Raw genomic sequence first — 21,061 nt, forward strand, 5'->3', positions numbered from 1 at the left:
TGGAGTGGGTGCTTCCTGTTGTGGGGCATTCTAGGATGAGAAGTCGCAGTCTTAGGATAAAGGATAGCAAATTTAAAACAAAGTTGAGAAGAAACTACTTCTCCCAAAGGATTGTGTATCTGTGAAATTCGCTACCCCAAAGTGTGGTGGATACTGGGACAGTGAGTAAATTTACGGAGGAGTTAGACAGATTTTTAATTGGTAATGGGTTGAAGGGTTGTGGGTAGAAGGCAGGAAAATGAGGTTGAGGAGCCTTTTTGCCATGATGGAATGGCAGAGCAGACTCGATGGGCTGAATTCAGCTCCTATATCTTATGAACTTATGAGATATCCTATGGCCAACATGTAGCCAGAAAGGCTAGACTAAGATGCTGATGAAATGATCCATTTATTTAAAATATCATTGGTAGCTCAGTGGGAGCTCTCTTGCTTCTGGGCCAGAAGGTTGCAGTCCCACTCCTATCACTTGAGCACAAAATATGAGTTGGCATTCCCATGCTGTGCTGCATTTTCGGATATGCCATCCTTCAGATTAAACTGAGGCCCTGTCTGCTACCTTGGGTAAATGTAAAAGAACCCATAGATCTGACTGAAGAAGAGTGAAGTGATTCTCCCTGCTATCATGGTGAATATTTGTCCATTAACCATTATTGTTACATCATATTATCCAGTTATTATCATATTGCTGCTTGTAGGACTTTGCTCTATGTGAATTGGCTGCCTTTTTGTTGACATGGTCGCAGTGACGACATTTCAAAAGTGTTTCCTAGGCTGCAAGGTATTTTGGGAATGCTCTGAGGTCATGAAAGGTACAATGTAAATGCAAGTATCTCTTAATTTCTGGCACAGAAAAATAACCAACATAAAGACAGAATTGCCAGCACCAAGATTATACTTCCCGCGCTCCATTTTATTTCAAGTAACAAACATCCAAATCTTTAGCCATTTGCCATTAAGCTTTTAATTCCCATTTGTCGGGTTTGAAACTGGAATAGTTGAGATAACTGTGTATGTGTATGTGCGTGCGTACATGCACAGGCGAGTACGTGTGCAGATGTATATGAGCGTGTGTGGGGCGATAGGCTGATGAACTGCCATGGTAGCTCTGCGGACAATTAACTGGTTTCTGTACAAGGCCAATGTATTTATTTCGAGCCTATGCGAAGTGAGTTTAGTCAGGCTTGTGTCTAAAAGCAAACAAGCTACAATGAAACTGTAGATTGGATGAGAAGAAGGCAGCACAGTGTGTCTGAGGAAATTGCTGAGTACTGAAATAACAAAGTCAGATTGACAAAAATAGAATTGCATTTATATAGCACCTTTCACAACCTTCCAAGTGCTTTAAAATCACAGAAGCATTTTTGAAGTACAGTCACTGTTATAGTGTAGAGAACAAGTATGTGTACCGTAGTGTCCCACAAACAGCGATGTGATAATCACCAGATAATCTGTTTTTCTGATGTTGGTTGGGGGGATAGATATTGGCCAGGATGCTGGAGAGAACTTCCCTTCTTTCCTGTTCACCTGAGAGGGCAGATGGGATCTTAGTTCAGTATCTCATCCAGAAGCTGACACCTTTCTTAGTGCAGTACTCCCAGCACTGGAGTGTTAGCCCAAAGTATGTGGCTGACACTCTGGTGAAAGAGTCTGTTTTGAAGAGAGAGAGAGAGGAAGAGGTGACTGTACACACACAAGTCTCAGCATTCAGGGGTGTGTTTTGTAATATTGCTGGACATGTTTGAGTAAATCTACGACCAAGTGTAGAGTCTTAGAACAAAAAGCTCAGAGAATTAGAAGTGGAGGTCAGAGCATTCCACATTTGGTGCTCCCAATTTCATACATCTTAAGAGAAAATGTCTCTGATTCTCAGTTACACAGAATTGCTACTGTGCAGAAGGAGGCCATTTAGCCCATTGAGTCTGCACTGACTCTCCGACAGAGTTTCCCACCTAGACCACCTCCCGGCCTATCTCCATAATCACTCACCCCGCCAACCATCCCATCTACACGTCTTTGGAACTAAGGGGCAATTTAACATGGCCAGTCCACCTAACCTGCACATCTTTGGGCTGTGGAAGGAAACTGGAGCACCCGGAGGAAACCCACGCAGGCACGGGGAGAACGTGCAAACTCCACACAGCCAGTGACCCGAGGCTGGTATTGAACCTGGGTCCCTGGCGTTGTGAAGCAGCAGCACTAACCACAGTGCCACCGTGCCGTCCTACACTGGCGTGAAGAAAGACCTGAATAATTCTCCTGACCCCATTGCAGACTGTACCCCAAAAGGCCGTTGCTGACGATAGGAAAATTTTGAGGGTGGGTTTTTTGGTATTTCCCACCAGCTTCCAGCCCCGCTGAAGGCAACTCCTGCTCCATGATGGATTTCCCAGTGGCAGAACGGACAAAGCACTATCGACATTGATGGGACTGGAAGATCCCACCGGCAACCAATGGAAAGCTACCTCCGCTGCTGGAAAATTCCACCCCAAATCTGAGACTGTTAGGCTTTTATCAGGCAGCAGAATCAGGGGATGTGAAACCAAGGCTGGCTGCTACATGTTCCTATTATCCCGAGGACCAGATTTCTTCTGCATTCTTAAGACAAATTCAAGATGCTATCAGAACTAGATTTCTTGGTTGCGCTGTTTAATTACAGTGTGGAAAATAAATTTGACAGAGCCATTTAAAGCAGTGCTAAGTGCAGCAAATGTTCGCTTAAGTTGTGGAATAATTAAAATGCTACCAGGCTTCCTGTAGCAATAGACAGCAATAGGTTTTTCATGCATTGAGGGCTGTGTGTTAACTGCTGATTGCTACCAATGAGCTGCCAATTATGTGAGCACAAGATGCCTCTTACAGCCCTGATTATAAGTGAGATAAAAGCTAGGAGTTGGTTGGTGATCATTTTTGAACAGCTCGCTGCAGCTTCTGCTCCCCTCGTGATCAATCATTGGATTAATTCAGCAGATTTCATTGAGTTGAGAATCATAAAATCCCTACAGTGCAGAAGGAATCCATTTGGCCCATCAAGCCTGTACCAACAATAATCCCATTCAGGCCCAATCCCCATATCTCCACATGTTTACCCTGCTAATCCCCTGATGCTAAGCACAATTTAGCATGGCCAATCAGTGTAACCCATACATCTTTAGAGTGCGAGAGGAAACTGAAACACCCAGAAGAAACCCAGGCAGACACTGGGAGAATGTACAAACTCCACACAGACAGTGACACACACACACAGACAGTGGGTCCCTGATGCTATAAGGCTGCAGTGTTAGGCATTGTGCCCCTTATATACTGTGTGCAACATGAATATTCCAATTCATTCAACATTCTGCTTCAGCTCAACAAGGCACAGAGGGGAAAAAAAAGAGATGATGAGCCATGATCCATTTGAATGGTGGAGCAGGCTCGACAGGCTGAATGGCCTACAATGTTCTTAGGTTACTGAAACTCTTATCAATGCCTTTTATACCATCAGACTCATTTATTCTAATGCTGTGCTGGACCTCCTCTTACCTTCCACTCTTTTTGAACTTCAACCCATCCAAAGATCTGCTGCCAGCATCCTAACTCATAGAACATAGAACACTACAGCACAAACAGGCCCTTTGGCCCACAAGTTGCGCTGATCATATCTATACCTACCAGGACTATCTAGAACTCTCAATCCCGTTAAATCCCATATACTCATCCAGAAGTCTCTTAAAAGACCCCAACAATTTCGCCTCTACCACCACTGAAGGCAGCCAATTCCACTCACTCACCACTCTCTGAGTGAAAAACTTACCCCTGACATCCCCTCTGTACCTGCTCCCCAGCACCTTAAACCTGTGTCCTCTCATAGCGACCATTTCAGCCCTGGGAAGTAGCCTCTGAGATCCACCCTATCTATACCTGTCAACATCTTATAAACCTCTATCAGGTCGCCTCTCAACCTTTGTCTCTCCAGGGAGAAAAGACCTAGCTCCCTCAACCTATCCTCATAAGGCATGCCACCCAATCCAGGCAACATCCTTGTAAATCTCTTCTACACCCTCTCAATAGCTTCCACATCCTTCTTGTAGTGAGGCGACCAGAACTGTGCACAGTACTCCAAGTGGGGTCAGACAAGGGTCTTATAAAGTTGCAACATTACCTCCCGACTCCTAAACTCAGCCCCTCAATTAATGAAGGCTAGTACACCATACTCCTTCTTGACCACAACCTCCACCTGTGAGGCCAGTTTAAGAGTCCTATGCACCCGGACCCCAAGGTCCTTCTGCTCCTCAAAACTGCTAAGAGTCCTCCCCTTGATATTGTACATACCACACGTATTCACTAATCACCCCTGTACTTTTGACCTACATTGACTCCCAGTCCAGCAGTGCCTTCATTATAACATTGTTATCCTGGTTTCAATGCTCTTAGCGTCTCCTACCTCCATGACCTTCTCCAGCACCACAATCTTCCAATATAGCTGTGCTTCTCAATTTCTGGCCTCTTGTATCTCTCCAGTTTTAATTACTCTACCATCTATAGCTGTGCCTTCAGCTGCCCAGTCACTAAAATCAACAAACTCCCTCAACAAAACTCTACACCTCTATTTTTATTTAAGTCATTTTTTAAAACCTACCTCTTGGTCACCTTTCCTAACATATTTTTATGTGGCTTGGTGTCAAGCCTTACACAATTATGCTCTTTTGAAGCCCGCTCGGATGTTTTTGCTACATTAAAGATGCTATGTAAATGCAAATTATTATTGGTGTGAGTTGGATTGCGAATTCCATGGCCAGTTTACGTTACGAGAATCCATTTGTGTCAGGACCATGTACACAATATTGTTACTTGTTGCGTGATCGAAAAATGAGTTTTGAATTTACTGGCAGGAAAACGCGAATTGATTTTTTTTAAAAGACTAAAACACATTCCAGTGACTTTGTCAAAGGTGGCTGCACATTTGCATCACTCTGCCTTCTACGTTCCAAAGAAACATTTAAAAGGAGGCAACCTGTCTGCAAAGCCGCATCAGGAAGGGTGGTCTTGAAAGAGGGTGAATGGAGGAAATCTCGTATCCCATTGGCAAAACATACAGAAAACTTTGAAATGGGACTCTGGATGAAAGAGTAATTCCCAGCCACGATGTTGTCAAGTTATTATTGAATACATGAACTATGACCATATTTTGATCACTGGGCAGTTGGAGCGAGTGGCTCATGTGACAAGTCAATCCTTTGTGTTTTTTAAGCATCTGCAGAACAGAGGAAGCTCTGGGCCACTGATGAAACTAAACCCTGAGTGGGTTACTTTTTCTCTTTTTTCATCTCCCCCTTTCCTTTCTTACGGGTGGACAGAAACAGTTAAGGCAGGAGTTCATGGCCAAAATGGCAAAATAATGCAGCCAATGTTTCTTAATCAGTACATTGCATGTTTGTTGAGGCAGACGTCAGTGCTGTGGGTTGACCTGGGCAATAAAACAGGGCAAGCAAATGCATCAAAGGTCAATGAACTCTGGGGAAGTAAAGTGTAACCTCATTCGATCCACATTGATGGCAGATGAGGGAAGAGCCCAAGATAAACAACCTTGCTAAATTGTCTCTAGTGTCATGGGATTAGCAGGGTAAATGTGTGGGATTACGGAAATAGGGCCTGGGTGGGATTGTGTCGGTGCAGACTTGATAGGCCAAATGGCCTCCTTCTGCACTGTAGGGATTCTATGATAAAAGGCGTTAGACTGGAAATTAGTTCCTTTAACTGGCATAAGCAGGGCATAGCTTAAATTAATTGGTTGTTAGAAAGACCAATGAACAGCAGTTCAGCAGTACCAGTCTTTAAATACAAAATAGATAATTTAAAGGGTAAACATATGCTATTGGAAATTCAAAAGCTGTTTTTTCCGTGGATGTATCAAGGGATTACAGCAAAGGTAAAGTTTGAAAAGAAGGCTTATGATCAAACAAGCAGGGAAGTGGTGCTCAGTGATGGGCCAATGTCCTTTGGGGAAGGAAATCTGCTGTCCTTACCTGTCTGGCCTACATGTGACTCCGCAGCCACAGCAATGTGGCTGACTCGCAACTGCCCTCCAAGGGCAACTAGGGATGGGCATTAAATGCTGCCCAGCCAGTGACGTCCATATCCCAGAATTAAGAAACGTGGGGGAGACGGTGGCATTGGTGCATTAGGTGGTGACTGATAATGTTACTGGACTAGTAATCCAGAGGCTCAGGCTAATGCTCTGGGGTCACAGGTTCAAATCCCCTCACAGCAGTTGATGAAACTTAAATTCAACTAGTAAATCTGGAATTTAAAACTAGTCTTGATGATGGTGAACGTGAAACTAATAGTGATTGTTGTCAAAAACCCATTTGATTCATTAATATCCTTAAGGGGACAAATCTGCCACCCTTACCTGGTTTGACCTACATGTAACTCCAGACCCACAGCATTGTGGTTGACTCTTAACTGCCCTCCGAAATGTTCCATTCAAGGGCAGTTATGGATGGGCAACAAATGTTAGCTTGGTCAGTGATGCCCACATCACATGAAAGAAAAATAAAACACCAGGTGCTGGTACTCCTGAAATCTGAACCGAAAAAGCTGGAAATGGTTAATAGGGTCTGACAGCCTCTGTGGAGAGAAAAACAAAGTTGACATCATGAGATGTACAGTAACAGGCTTGAAGCACGTACAGAGGCAGGAGAAGAAAGGGAGGGCAGTGTGGAACAAAATAGGGGAACCTGTGAAAGGGGAGATGACATGCCAGAGTGAATGATGGTGTAAGGTTTAAGAGAATGGTAAATGGGACAAGAGATCGAACAAGAATTGCGTCTCGAGGACGTGTGACAAGGAATAGGAGAATTGTTACGAAACAGCTGTCATCCAGAAAAATGCAGAACCAGGTTAGGATCTAAAATTGTCAAACTCTGTGTTAAGTCCAGGTGGTTGTAAAGTGTGTAATTGAAAGATGAGATGCTGTCCCAGGAGTTTACATTGAACTTTATTGGAACAGTACAGGAAGCTGTGTGCAGAGTGTGAATGGGATGCAGAATTGAAATTATAGACAACTGAAGGCTTGATTCACACTTACAGACTGAATACTGTCACACCATCTGTATTTGGTCTTGTCAGTGAGGAGAGGATGGAATTATGAGCAACAATTATAACAAATTGGGAGAATAACAAATAAATTGATGTTCTGGCTGGAAAACTGTTCCGCGCCCTGTAAAAGGAGGTCACATGGCAGTTATTGCATCTCTGCGCTTGCATGAGAAGGTGCTGTGGGAAGGGGAGGGGCCATTGACAGTGACTGAAGATTGGGCCAGGGTTGTGGAGAGAACTGTATTTTAGAATCATAGAATTGCTAAAGTGGAGAAGGAAGCCATTTGGTCTCGACCGACTCTTTTACAGAGTATTTTACCCAGGCACTCTCCCCCATCTTATCCCCATGACCCCTCGGATTTACCATGCCTAATCCATCTAACCTATACAGCTTGAGACACTAAGGGGTAATCTAGCACGGCTAACTTGCATCCCTTGGAGTGGGTGAGGAAAACCAGAGTACCTGGAGGAAACCCACATCGACATGAGGAGAACGTACAAACTCCACACCAACAGTCACCCAAGGCCGGACTTGAACCCGAGTCCCTGGCGCTTTGAGACAGCAGCGCTACCCACTGTGCCACCTTGTTGCCCTTTACTGGGTGCTCAGCCTGTCTGTGCCCAAAATCAATAGGGCTGGGATCCAACTCAAACTGTGCTCCTGCCAGCAATGTCGCTTCCCTTTAGTCAACAGAATGAGAGATCCTCCCAGGAAGAGATTGTAATATCCCTGATTGGTACTAAGTCACTGATGCTAGGGATTCCTACTGACATTAAAGGATTTAGCAACCCACTTATGTTAGGGAGCCAGGCATTATTTGTATCTTTGTGATATGACACTCACATGGCTCGGTGATACATTCGAGCACAATATACAACGATACGACACATCTAGCTCTCTGGAAACAGAGAAAGTGGTTTGCTGAATACTTTTTCTTTGTCCTCCTTTATTATCGATTTGTGGCCAGAGTCTGAAAGTCAGCTGTTTGCTAGCACGTAGAAGCTTGCAACTCCCATTATGTTTGTTGGGAGAGTGAAACACCATTAGTCTGCCTGGAGAATATTACAGTCGATTTAAGCTCTCGGAGGTTAAGGAGCTTTTCAGTGATTGCTCGACAGTGACCCTGTCATAGTGTGCTCCGTAGGGAGCTGCAGATGGAAGCTAGCTTTACAAACAGAAATACTGGCCCTTCTGAAGAAACAACTCCCGAATGTTTCCGCTTTTGTCTTTTTTTTTCTCTGGCTTGGCAGTTCAGCATTCCCAAGATTTCAGATTAGTTTATCAGCCAGCGCACATTTGGAGCATTCAGATTGGCAGGGCAACTTCAAACGGTTCCTTTAGGATCCGTGTTCGCACTAATCCGCATTAGGTATTCCCCGTTCAAGGCAGCCTCCGGTTTATCTTGCTGGAAAATGACTAGCCGCCTAGTGATTCGCTTTGGATAAAGTGAATCTTGTGAACGTTCCTAACTACAAATCCGGGAACTGCTCCACAGAAGCCTTGAAGAAATGAAGGCGAGTCGCAAGCTGCTTCCCATTGGTTGAGGGGCTGTTAAAGGCACCCTGAAATGTCATGTCTCAAGCTGCGCAGTCCAGAGGACCCCCAAGTTGAGACCGCAAGTGGGATACAAGTGTGAGCTTGCATCTCATCTTTCTGATCAGTCTCCAGTCTGCCCAGCAGCAATCTTCATGGTCAAATAAACTGTGTATGCTCCGCACCTAGGCCCAACAGTGCAGCGTATCCTTTTTTTGGCGGGGGTTGGGGGGGGGGTGTGTTTGCATGTTCTCCCTATCTCTACATGGGTTTTCTCTGGGTGCTCTGGTTTCCTCCCACATTCTGAAAGACTTGCTGGATAGGTGCATCGACCTGAAGAAGTGCCGGACAGTGGCAACTAGAGGAATTTTGCAATAGTTTCATTGCAGTGTTAATGTAAGCTTTACTTGTGACTAATAAATAAACTTTAAAAGGTTGCGACTTCTTGCTTCAGACAACAAACCACTTGGTAGAACAGGGTAAAACATGAAGAAAACAGTGGGGCAGTACATTGGCACAGTGGTTAGCACTGCTGCCTCACAGCGCCAGGGATCCGTGTTCAATTTCAGCCTCAGGTGACTATCTGGGTGGAGTTTTCGCATTCTCCCATGTCTTTCCTTTGGGTGCTCCAGTTTCTTCCCACACTCCAAAGATGGGCAGGTTAGGTGGATTGGCCATGCTAAATTGCCCCTTAGTGTTTGGGACATTAGCAGGGTAAATACATGGGGTTACGGAGAAAGGGCCTGGGTGGAATTGTTATCGCTGCAGGCTCGATGTGCTAAATGGCCTTTTGCTGTACTGCAGGGATTCTATGATTCAAAATGTGAGATTGTCCAAAACCAGGGTCGACCACATTTACACGATATACCACCACATCTAATTGGGAAATAAGGAGAGATTTCTTGATTCAAAGGCTGTTTAGAATGTGGAGCTTGTTAACACAGGAAGTGTTTGAGACAAATTGGCCGAAAGGCTTTTAGAAAAAATGTAGATGAGAGTAAAGGGAATAGAGCAATGTGATGAAAAACTGAGATGAGGGGAGGGAGTTGGTGTCGAGTATAAACACGAATGCGAACTGGAGGGGCTGAATGACCTGGCTGTGTGCTAATCCTATGGACATGCAGGCTCACTCTTCTGCTCACCCTGGGTGCCACCTGAGAAGCATGCTGGGAGGTGTTGCAATATTTGACCCTCAGTGCACACTATTTCCTACTCTCTCCAAGCACATTTTTATAAATATTTCCCATTTTTCTAAATATATAAAAAGGAAGAGGTTGGCTAGGGTGAACGTTGGTCCCTTAGAGGATGAGAAGGGGGACTTAGTGGTAGGGGATGGGGATATGGCTGTGGTCCTGAATAACTTTTTTGTTTCTGTCTTCATGGAGGAGGACGTGAATAATTTGCCGGGTGTTAGAGATGGAAAGGTGGTAGGACTGGAGGGTCTTAATGACATTACTGTTACTAGAGAGGAGGTGCTCGACAGACTGGAGGGACTGATTGTGGACAAGTCGCCAGAACCGGATGGAATGCATCCAAGGGTTCTGAAAGAAATGGCGGAGGTGATAGTGGATGCCTTGGTGGTTATTTTCCAGACGTTGCTGGATTCCGGGGAAGTGCCGGAAGATTGGAAAGCGGCTAATGTTACGCCATTGTTTAAGAAGGGTGCCAGGCAAAAGGCAGGGAATTATAGGCCGGTTAGTTTAACGTCTGTTGTAGGTAAAACGTTAGAGTCCGTCATCAAGGAGGAAATAGCGAGGCATCTTGAGAGGAATTGCTTGATAGAGCAGTCGCAGCACGGTTTCGTTAAAGGGAAGTCGTGTCTGACAAATTTACTGGAGTTCTATGAGGATGTGTCTAGGGCGGTGGATAGAGGAGAGCCGGTGGATGTGGTCTTTCTGGATTTTCAGAAGGCGTTTGACAAGGTACCTCACAGGAGGTTATTGCAGAAGGTCAGGGGACAGGGAGTTGGGGGTAGGGTGTTAGCGTGGATAGAGGATTGGTTGTCAAATAGGAGGCAGAGAGTGGGGGTCAATGGGTGCAATTCAGATTGGCGGATGGTGACTAGTGGAGTGCCTCAGGGGTCGGTGCTGGGGCCTCAGCTATTTACCATTTATATAGATGATCTGGAGGAGGGAACCGAGTGCAGGGTGTCGAAATTTGCTGATGACACCAAGATTGGAGGAAAGGCAAATTGTGCGGAGGGTGTGGAGAGTCTACAGAAGGATCTAGATAGGCTGGGCGAATGGGCCAGGAAATGGCAAATGGAATTTAATGTCTGCAAGTGCGAGGTGGTCCACTTTGGTAGGAATAATGGTAGGAAGGATTATCACTTACGTGGCGAAAAACTGTAGCAGGCGACGGTGCAGAGGGACCTTGGGGTCCTTGTGCATGAGTCGCAAAAACCCAGCTTGCAGGTGCAGCAGGTGATCAGGAAGGCTAATGGGATGCTGGCCTTCATAGCGAGGGGGATTGAATATAAAAGTAGGGAGGTCTTGCTGCAGCTGTATAGGGCATTGGTGAGGCTGCAGCTGGAGTACTGTGTGCAGTTTTGGGCGCCGTACTTACGCAAGGATATTTTGGCCTTGGAGGGAGTGCAGAGGAGGTTTACTAGGCTGATACCGGAGTTGAGGGGGTTGAGCTATGAGGAGAGGCTGAATAAACTGGGCTTGTACTCATTAGAGTTTAGAAGAATGAGGGGAGATCTCATTGAGACGTATAAGATGATGAATGGGATGGATAGGATAGAGGTGGAGAGACTCTTCCCGCTCAGAAAGGATAATAGGACTAGGGGGCACAGCCTCAAGATAAAGGGGCGGCGGTTTAGAACGGAGTTGAGGAAGAACTTCTTCACTCAAAGGGTGGTGAATCTCTGGAATTCTCTGCCCGTTGAAGTGGTGGAGGCTACCTCGCTAAATATTTTTAAGACACGGGTTGATGGGTTTTTGATAAGAGAGGGGATTAAGGGTTATGGGGAGAGGGCAGGAATGTGGAACTCAGCCATGACAGATCAGCCATGATCTTATTGAATGGCGGGGCAGGCTCGAGGGGCTGGATGGCCTACTCCTGCTCCTATTTCTTATGTAACATATTTGTTCTTTCAATGAAGGAGATGCAATATTGGGGAATTTAACTTTACAGTATATGCCCAGGACATTCAGAGGCCTTTGGAGCTTTTCTATCTCTCTGTCATTTATTCTCATGTAAGAAGTCTCACAACACCAGGTTAAAGTCCGACAGGTTTATTTGGTAGCAAACGCCACTAGCTTTCGGGGCTCTGTCCCTTTGTCAGGGAGTCCCCACTCATCTGACGAAGGGGCAGAGCCCCCGAAAGCTTGTGATGTTTGCTACCAAATAAACCTGTTGGACTTTAAACTGGTGTTGTGGGACTTCTTACTGTGTTTACCCCAGTCCAATGCCGGCATCTCCACATCATTCATTCTCATCATCATAATTGATTGTTGTACTGATATTCTTTCCCAGAGCCTCAAGACAGTGGAACCCTTGACCTTCCGTCTGCCAATCCTCATTAACTGCAGGATCCAACCAAAGCCATAGAATCCCCACAGTGCAGAAGGAGGTCATTCGGCCCATCAAGGCTGTACAGACAACAATTCCAGCTAGGCCCTTTCCCCATAACCCCACATATTTACCCTGTTAATCCCTCTAATTTATGCATGCTTGGGCACTAAGGGGCAATCTAGCATGGCCAGTGCACCTAACCTGCACATCTTTGTACTATGGGAGGAAATTGAAGCACCCAGAAGAAACCCACGCAGACATGGGGAGAACATGCAAACTCTACGGGCAGTGACCCAAGCCCGGAATCGAACCCAGATCTCTGGAGCTGGGAGGCAACCCCTTGAATGTACACAATACCCTGCCTTGATCTTTCTTCTCCTCATCTGGATATTGTGCTGAGGATGTTACCTTTCATCCAGGTTTCTTCCAAATGAAATAAATCTCTATACAGTACTGCATCGTCAAACTGCCTACATTTCCCTCCAAGAACAGTGTACAGAATTGTTGGGCAGATCAAGACGAGCTGACTGACCAAGTTTGTCCCATAACATTATAACTAAACCAGACTATTCCAAAGAATTCTGAGACATTACTGACCAACGTGCTTCATAGTCAGTACATCAGCCAATGTCTCACTACTGTATGTAAACAGCAATATCAAAATCGGCCAGAAACCTGCTTAATAATCTGCCGTCTGCTTTTAATGAATCCACATGCACTTCACCAGCACACGGCTGCTACCAGAGGCCAACAACTCTCTGCATTTAACAATCTCCTGACATCTAACTTAGTTTAAATGAATAATGTGTGTGTCTCAGCAACTACAACTTGCAATTGTATAGCACCTTTGACATAATGAAACAGCCTACGGCACTGCACAGGAACATTACAAGCAAAGTATAATACTGAGCCACGTAAGCAGGTATCAGGTCAGATGCCAAAACTCTTGGTCAAAGAAGTAGGTTTGAAGGAATATACCAAAGGTAGGAAGAGGGAAATGTGCAAGGAGAGAATTCCAGAGTTTAAGGCTCAAGGAATTGTGAGTACGTCACCCAATAGTGGAGCAATTATAATTGGGGATGCTAGACAGTGCAGAATTAGAAACGCACAGATATCTCGGAGAGCTGAGAGTTGAGCAAGGCTTCGCATGAATGCAAGACCTGGGGTGGGACAAGGCGGCACAGTGGTTAGCACTGCTGCCTCACAGCGCCAGGGATCCAGGTTCAATTCCTGGCTTGGGTCACTGTCTGAAGAGCCTGGACGTTCTCCCCGTGACTGCGTGGCTTTTCTCCGGGTGCTCCAGTTTCCTCCCACAGTGCAAACAACTAAATTTTCAAGTAAGAAAATTTACTTGATGAAGTTCAATAAAATTCAACATATCTTCATGCGTTGGCCATGCTAAATTCTCCCTCACTGTACCCGAACAGGCACCTGAGTGTGGCGACTAGGAGATTTTCACAGTAACTTCATTGCACTGTTAATGTCAGCCTACTTGTGACACTAATTAAAAAAAACTGATATACTGGAATGAACTCGGTTTCAGGCGATGAATAATGCACCAGCAACCCATTTCATACCTTACTGTAATCTCTTTTCCCTAACTTCACTGATGCGGGTGCTAGCTATCTCCCAAGACCAATGTCAGGCCTACCATTTTTCCAGTTGCGAAACACTGAAATATTAGAAGCAAATTCCTGGTATGACTTTGTTGGTAACAAAGATTTTTGTGATTTAATTATAAACAATCTGAACACAGTGAAGCATATTAATAGGGAGAAAATCTAATTTACTTATTTCCCCCCCCAAATGTACTTCATTCATAAAATTTGTAAAAGTACATTAGAAACATTCTGACTTGAAAATTTACTTGAAAAGGTTCAATAAAATTCAAGATATCTTCATGCAGTATGTTAGGTGCCTCCATGCAGTTGTAATATCTTGATGTTTGCAATGTATATTCCATATCAGGGCACACAACCTGAGGGTTTCTCCAAGTCCTCTAGCCCCTTGGTGTACTATGGCTGAAAGGCCTTAGACAATGGCCTTTTCCCATTGCATCTCTGTGCCGACTGCCCCAAGATTGATCGCGACCCTTAGCACATAGTCTTGGACCTTGGAATGTGCCAGCCTGCAAAACTCGGTCAATTCAGTTTTATTTTACACAGCGAAGTGAGGGATGTTGGTGCTGCTGCATTGAGCACATTCCCACTTCAGGCGAGAGCACTCAGTGTAGCACACTCACAGGTTCATTTACCTGCAGTGTCCTACGCACTAACAGGATCAGGAGTTAACCAGTCAGCATCTTGTGCTTGTTCCACCATCCAGTGAGATGTTGGCTGATCTGTGGCCTAACTTTATATACCTCTGAAGAAGAGTCACACCGACTAAAACGTGAACTCTGTTCCTCTTTCCACAGATGCTGCCACTATTGCCAAGCTTTTCCAGCATTTTCCGTTTTTATTTCACATACCTCCATTTGCCCTGTACCCCCTAAATATCTTGGGTTAACAGAAACCTAACTATCTAAGATTTAAAATTCAACGACTGGCTGGGTGTCACATTGAATACACTTCAAAACATATGCATCATCTGATGAGAACTTTGGGTTTGTATTTAATGCTTCATACAAAAGGCCAGTGTCGCCGCGTGTGTAGAACTTTCTCAGCACTGCATTGGAAGTATGTGGAAGGGAATTCCAAACTTCCACCCCAAGAACGTGCCTCAGCCCCGACTAATCCAGTGGCTGAAATTTTCCAGCCCTTCCTGCCAGCAGGATCTTCCAGCTCTCCCCTGCCCATGCTACGTTCCTCAGCAGGGCATACAAAACTCTAGACATCGGTGGGAACGAAAAATCCTGCCATCAACCAATGGTATAGGCTGCCCCCACTGCCAAAAATTACACCCTGGGTGTCCATAAGATCCCACCCAGTGTGTTACACCAGGATGACACCTAATCATTGTTCGCAACGTTTACTAAAGTGAAATGAATTGCAAGCTGTCAGGAACTGTATTAGGGACCTGAGACTCTGTAAATTCATATCAAGTTTTTACAGTCATCAGACACAGCAACTATTAATCCTGGCTTGATTTGAGGCCTGGCCAACTGACCCACCTTCTCTGAGAGCAATCTGAAAGTTAACTGCAGATTCCATTAACAGGGCATTCAGAGTGCAATATCTCACACAAAATTAATATCTGACTGACTGCTGGTGAATACAGTCCTCCTACCTCCGACTTCAGACAGCAGTTTGAAAGCTGATGCAGTCACATTGAAGGAGCACTGAGATATCCACTGTCTTGTAACATCCAACTTGCTTCAGCACTGATTTTAATCTCAGTGTCAGTGTACCTGTCCTTCATACACGCATCTTAAGCAGCTTGTGAAACACCTCTTGTGATAGGATAATCTTTTTCTTTCCAGCAACAAATGTTTTACTCCCCCTCTTTGCGTTTTCTAATTACCTAAGTGTCAGCTTAGTCTGATGGATTCGAACGTTCTGTTGAAAGCGTTCAGTATAATTCCCAGACTGGTGTTAAATTCATTACAACAATTAGCATTCAAAATCAAATAGATCGTTTTCAAGCAAATGAATGGTACACAGGTTTAAAATTAATTCAAACCAGGGAATTGTTACAGTGCTGAAGGAAGCCGCTCAGCCCATTGTTTTTGCATCACATCATATTTTTTCCTTGATCTTCATATTTTTTTCTTTCTAATCCAGAACTCAAATCCTGAAGCATCTAAATTTGAGAGTTCTAGTACAATTGTCTCATCTTTTTTGGGAGGCTAGTGACGAGATTGGCGAAAGGTTGATGCTATTGGATTTGAAAAATACCTTTCGGCATTTGGATTCTGTTTCCATTTGAGCCCACGGATTCAGCTGTCATCCAGTTGGTAGCATTCTTACCTCTTTGCATCAAATGGTTGTAGGTTCAAGACTCACCCATGAAACGTGAGCACAACGTTTGGATGTACACTGTAGTGTACAGCAATGTGGTTGACAGTCAACTGCCCTTGGGCAACTAGGGGTGGGTGATAAATGCTGGCTAGAGAGCGATGCCCATGTGCCACGAATAAATAAAGAAAAGTAATACAGTACAGAGGGAATGCTGCACTACCAGATGTGCTCTTCTTTGAATAAGGCATTACAAAATGAGAACCTGTCTGCTATCTCAAATGGGCACGAAACTACTGTGAAGAATAGAGAAGTCTTCCCACTTTCCTGGCCAATATTTACCCCTCAACTAAAATTATTAAAACAGATTATTTGATCATTATCAGCGTGTTGCTTATGAGAGCTCACTATGCATAAACAGTCACCCCACAACTAGGGGGACTGTTTGCTAGAGTAGTTGGGGAGGTTTAAACTAACATGCCGGGGAATAGGAACCTATGTAAGGAGTCAGAGAAGGAGAGATCAAGGACAAAAACAAAAGGTAGAAAAGAGAATAAGAAGAGTGATAGATAGAGAAACCAAGGACAAAGTTCAAACAGGACTATAGAGAATAATATTTGAAACAAGACAAACAATGTTAAAAAGTCAAGCTTAAAGACTCTGCGCCTTAATGCGGGGAGCATTTGCAATAAAGTAGATGAACTATTGGCACAGTTAGATGTAAACGGGTGTGATATAATTGGGATTATGAAGACGTGACTGCAGGGTGACCAGGGGTTGGAATTGAACGTCCCAGAGTGTTGAATATTTAGGAAGGAATGGCATAAAGGAAAAGATGGTGGTTAAAGAGGAAATTAATGCACAAGTGAGAAAGGATATTAGCTCTGACAATGTGTAGAGTGAGAAAAACCAAGGGGCAGAAAACATTAGTGGCTGTCATATATAGACCTCCAAACTGCAATGATGTTGGGAATGGCATTAAACACAAAATTAGAGATGCATGTGATAAGGGAATATCAGTGATCATGGGTGATTTTAACCTGCACATAGATTGAGCAAATCAAATTAGCCACAATGCTGTAGAGGGGGAATTCCTGGAGTGAACATGGGATGATTTTCTTGACCAATATGTGGAGGAACCAACTGGAGAGCAGGCCATTGTTAGATTGGGTACCGTGTAATGAGAAGGGGATCATTGCCAATTTAGCTGTACGAGACTCCTTGGAAATGAGCGACCGTAACATGATGGAATTTTTTATCATGATGTAGAGTGAAGTAGCTGATTTGGAGACTTGGGTGCTGAATCTTAATAAAGGAAACTATGAGGATGTGAAGTGTGAACTGGCCTTGATAGATTGGAGAGCGTGGCTTAAAGGGATGATAGTGGATAGGCAATGGCAAATATTCAAGGAGCACATGGAGGAACTGCAGCAACTGTTTATTCCTGTCTGGCACAAAAGCAAAATGGATAAAAAGGCCAACCCATGACTTACAAAGGAAGTCAGAGAGAGTATCCGATCTAACAAAGAAGCATGCAGATTGGCCAAGAAAAATAATAGGTTTGAGGATTGAGAGCAGTTTAGAATTCAGCAAAGAAGGACCAAGAAATTTATTAAGAAGGGGAAAATACAGCACAAAAGTAAGCTGCAGGGAACATAAAGACTGACTCTAAGAGTTTCTATAGATTTGTGAAGAGAAAGAGGTTGCTAAAGACAAATCTTGGTGCCCTACAGACAGAAATGGGGGAATGTATAAGAGGGGGACAAAGAAATGGCCAAGCACATTAATTTGACTGAGAGAAAGCACCTGACAGCATTCAGTCCATAACACAGTTAATGATCTTTTTCAAGCAAACATTGTAATATGAAGCCAATCAAATTATGCAATTCTTTATCATTTCAGCTTTACGTGGATCGGCAGAATTCCTGATCCTGAAGGAACTGATTTCCATCATTCCTGCTCTTCAAGTTTGAAAAATGTCAGGAAGGGAATCAAGCCGAACATACAGAAGCACTTCATTCCTCCTTCTTTTGGTCCACCTGGGGACAGCCTTGGAAGTACCCCTTGACTGTGAGTCAAAATCCCATCCTTCATTGATTGTTGTTAATGTCCCATTGGCAACCTGTAATTAGTCCATTGTGGAAACAGCTCCTCCAATGGTTTAGTGACTCACTGCACAGCTCCTGGCTAATACCGTCAAACAGAATAGAAAGACCTCAGATCAAATTTTGCTGAAAATAGGTGTCTGAATGGTGAACACTTTTATTAATGAGCAAATTAGCCAGCAACTTGTAGCAAGAAGAGATTCCCAGTGAACTGAGGATTCCTACAATTGCTGGGTGGTGTGTGTTGTTCTGCCATTTGCTTTGTGAAAATAACACTCCATGATTTTTATTAAGTTACTATAATTGCACATTAATTGCCCATTAAACTTGCCACAGTACGTTAAGTCTAATAATTAATATGTAATCACCCTTTTAACATTGCGGCAATTGTTAATTATTACCAATCAACTTCTCTTGCTCAAAGAAAACAATTACAAGTGTAGAGTCTCATTCCTTCAAGGTGCGTTTATTGTTTAGAGAGGTATTAAAAATGCCAACACTGAAACACAGAAATACCTTTCTGTCTTTTTTCTCTCTTGTTCCAATCTTTCATTTCGTCTGCTTATTTCTCTTTCTGTTCTTGATTTCACATTGAATTCACCCTACATAAATTACGCTCCTTCTTCACTTTTCCTCTATTTACTTCTCAATCATTTAATCTCTTACATCTCTAATGTACAGACATATCTTATTTGTCCCTTTGTTCACTAATGTGCCTGATGACCAATAGACCTCGCCACTGCCAACAGCTTGGCACTTGCACTATCTTGAAAATCCCAACACACAATTTGTAAGTCTAACCAACACAATATGTTATGACATGCCCAGGTCCAGCAAAGTCTGATCCCTCATGTTTAACCTGGGCTTTACGATGAATTATCGCACCTTTGCAGCTAGTCTCTGCGATCCTTGAGAAGGGAGAGGAAGATTGCTCACTGTTTCCATTCCTGACCACCATACATTGACCCTTGTTGCTTAACTTTTAACATTGGATGATGACATTACTGGAGGTGGAATGACCAATATTGGTATGTTAAACTTAAGCCCAACCAACCTAGATGATCTCCGGTCCTGACCCTGCACCCCATTCTTAAATTCAAATGTTCTAATTGGGCCAGAGGTGAACTTGGCATCCAATTAAAGGTTAGCAAGCTGCTCCAGAAGGAGGGAACTGCCAGTCTAGTGCAAGCGGCAAAGGCAGGTAGCAGCCATTATGGGGGATTTTGCTGCCTTTTTGAAGGGCTAAGGCACCTCCTTAATAGGCCTGCAGTGTCGACTGGGTTGGACATGAAGGAAAAATGAAGGACCAGCATTCACAAGCAGGTCCTAGTTAAAAACAGGTAAAACGCAAAGAGAAATGAACTTTTATTCGCCTGTTGGTGAATGCGCTAATGTGCCCCGAATAGTTTGGATTTGCCAAAGTAATGGTTAAAAAGTCATAATTATACTTGTCGGGGCCCTTATTAAGCCCTCAGGGAGCCATTAATTGCTCGTGACTGAGCTATCCTTTCTCTCGTCCCCCACAGGCCCATTGAAAATTGCAAACCATCCTGGAAGGGTCAGGGTCCTGGGGTGACCTATGGGACTGATCAAATTGCCCCTATACCAGATCTGGACCCTTTGGCTCTTTGGAAATCCAGCCCTTTGGAGGGGGTTTTGAAGGGATGCGTGAGTCTGATTTTGCAGGAGAGAAGAAAAAGGGTCAAATAGGGTGGAGAGGAATTTTTTTTTTAAGTGTTAGGTTGAGTGCTGCTCTGCTGAGAATCTCTTGAACAATCATGCATCACAATTAAATCTATTGCACTTAATCGGTTTCAGAAAGGCAGTTAAAGCATTCCATGTTTCCCCTTTGAGGACCTCCTGAGTGTTCTTCTATCAAAATGCAAAACTGATTGTTTTAGAAGAGTGCTTTTCTCTACAAAATTATGTTCTTCGGGGTGAGGATGTTAATGTTGGTGAATGAATTACTTGCCATCACGTTCACTCTTGCTGGCAGGAAATATAACATATAGTTGCATTAACATCCATGTACTTTGTGTGGGAATCCATGAACACAGAACGGACAGTGGGATTGAAGGATGCAGTACTGTCACACTAATTATGGAGGTTTTTGAAAATGAACAGACTGGTCAAAAGGCAAAGAGGTTTATACCGTGATGGTGGATAGGGGAGAACAGAAGGCTATTGTTGACCATAGTTGAATTGGCTGGCAATGTATGCTGGATGAGGTTGCAGAGGTAGGCTTTCGGGCACATGGAGGCCCTGCAAGCTCAGAGAGTAAGATGGAGCAAGACACCATGCCGTTAAGGTGCACGTGAAAGATTTCCTCTTCCATCAGTTTGCCTTAGTCCTAACCCAAACACCTCACTGTACTGGCGTGACATATTTCTATTGCTCTTTTGCATCACCGGAGACTTTCCTGAATGAGATTAATTCACTGCCATGACCATTTTGAGCTGGAGTGTACAGGGCTACAACTCCAATCTGAATGTTTACAGTTAGAATTATATTTACTGAAAGACGCAGTCAGCACTAAGGTGATCAGCTAATGTATTCACATTTATTGGAATGATGGAAAATCTGTGATTTAAAGGCTAAAGCTTTTGAAGTGAAAAACAATCTGGTTTGGTTAATTTGTTTGATGATTTGTCTTCATTTACAAAGAAGGGATTTACTGCTAAATTGTACTTCATTTACCAAAAGAGCTATTCAGACCATTTCCTGAGGTATAGGAGTGTAATGCATGATTCTGTGATGGATGGTGTTAATTATTTACAAGCTAACTAAGTGAACAGCTTTTATTTCATCCTAAACGCAATATGTTTAGCAATTAAAGTGAGGCTGTGTATGAATCCCACTCTGAGCAGCTGTTCAAAAGCAGGATGGGCTGCAGGCGTGGAATTATTGTAAAGAAATGTCTGTCTTTG

General features: G+C 43.9%; 1 protein-coding gene across 31 annotated transcripts in view; it reads left to right on the forward strand.

Annotated features, from left to right (window-relative positions):
- Positions 1 to 21,061, forward strand: part of nrcama (neuronal cell adhesion molecule a) — a 379,563-nt gene that overhangs the window by 249,375 nt on the left and 109,127 nt on the right. For all 31 annotated transcript variants that reach the window (XM_080190688.1, XM_080190703.1, XM_080190698.1 and 28 more), the window contains one exon: positions 17,932 to 18,099. In XM_080190688.1, the coding sequence (XP_080046814.1) occupies positions 18,006 to 18,099 (94 nt within the window). In that variant the 5' untranslated portion in view covers positions 17,932 to 18,005. The remainder of the gene's footprint in view (positions 1 to 17,931; positions 18,100 to 21,061) is intronic.

This window comes from Carcharhinus amblyrhynchos, chromosome 6, assembly GCF_965287045.1.
Source record: "Carcharhinus amblyrhynchos chromosome 6, sCarAmb.v2.hapA, whole genome shotgun sequence".
Lineage (NCBI taxonomy): Eukaryota > Metazoa > Chordata > Chondrichthyes > Carcharhiniformes > Carcharhinidae > Carcharhinus > Carcharhinus amblyrhynchos.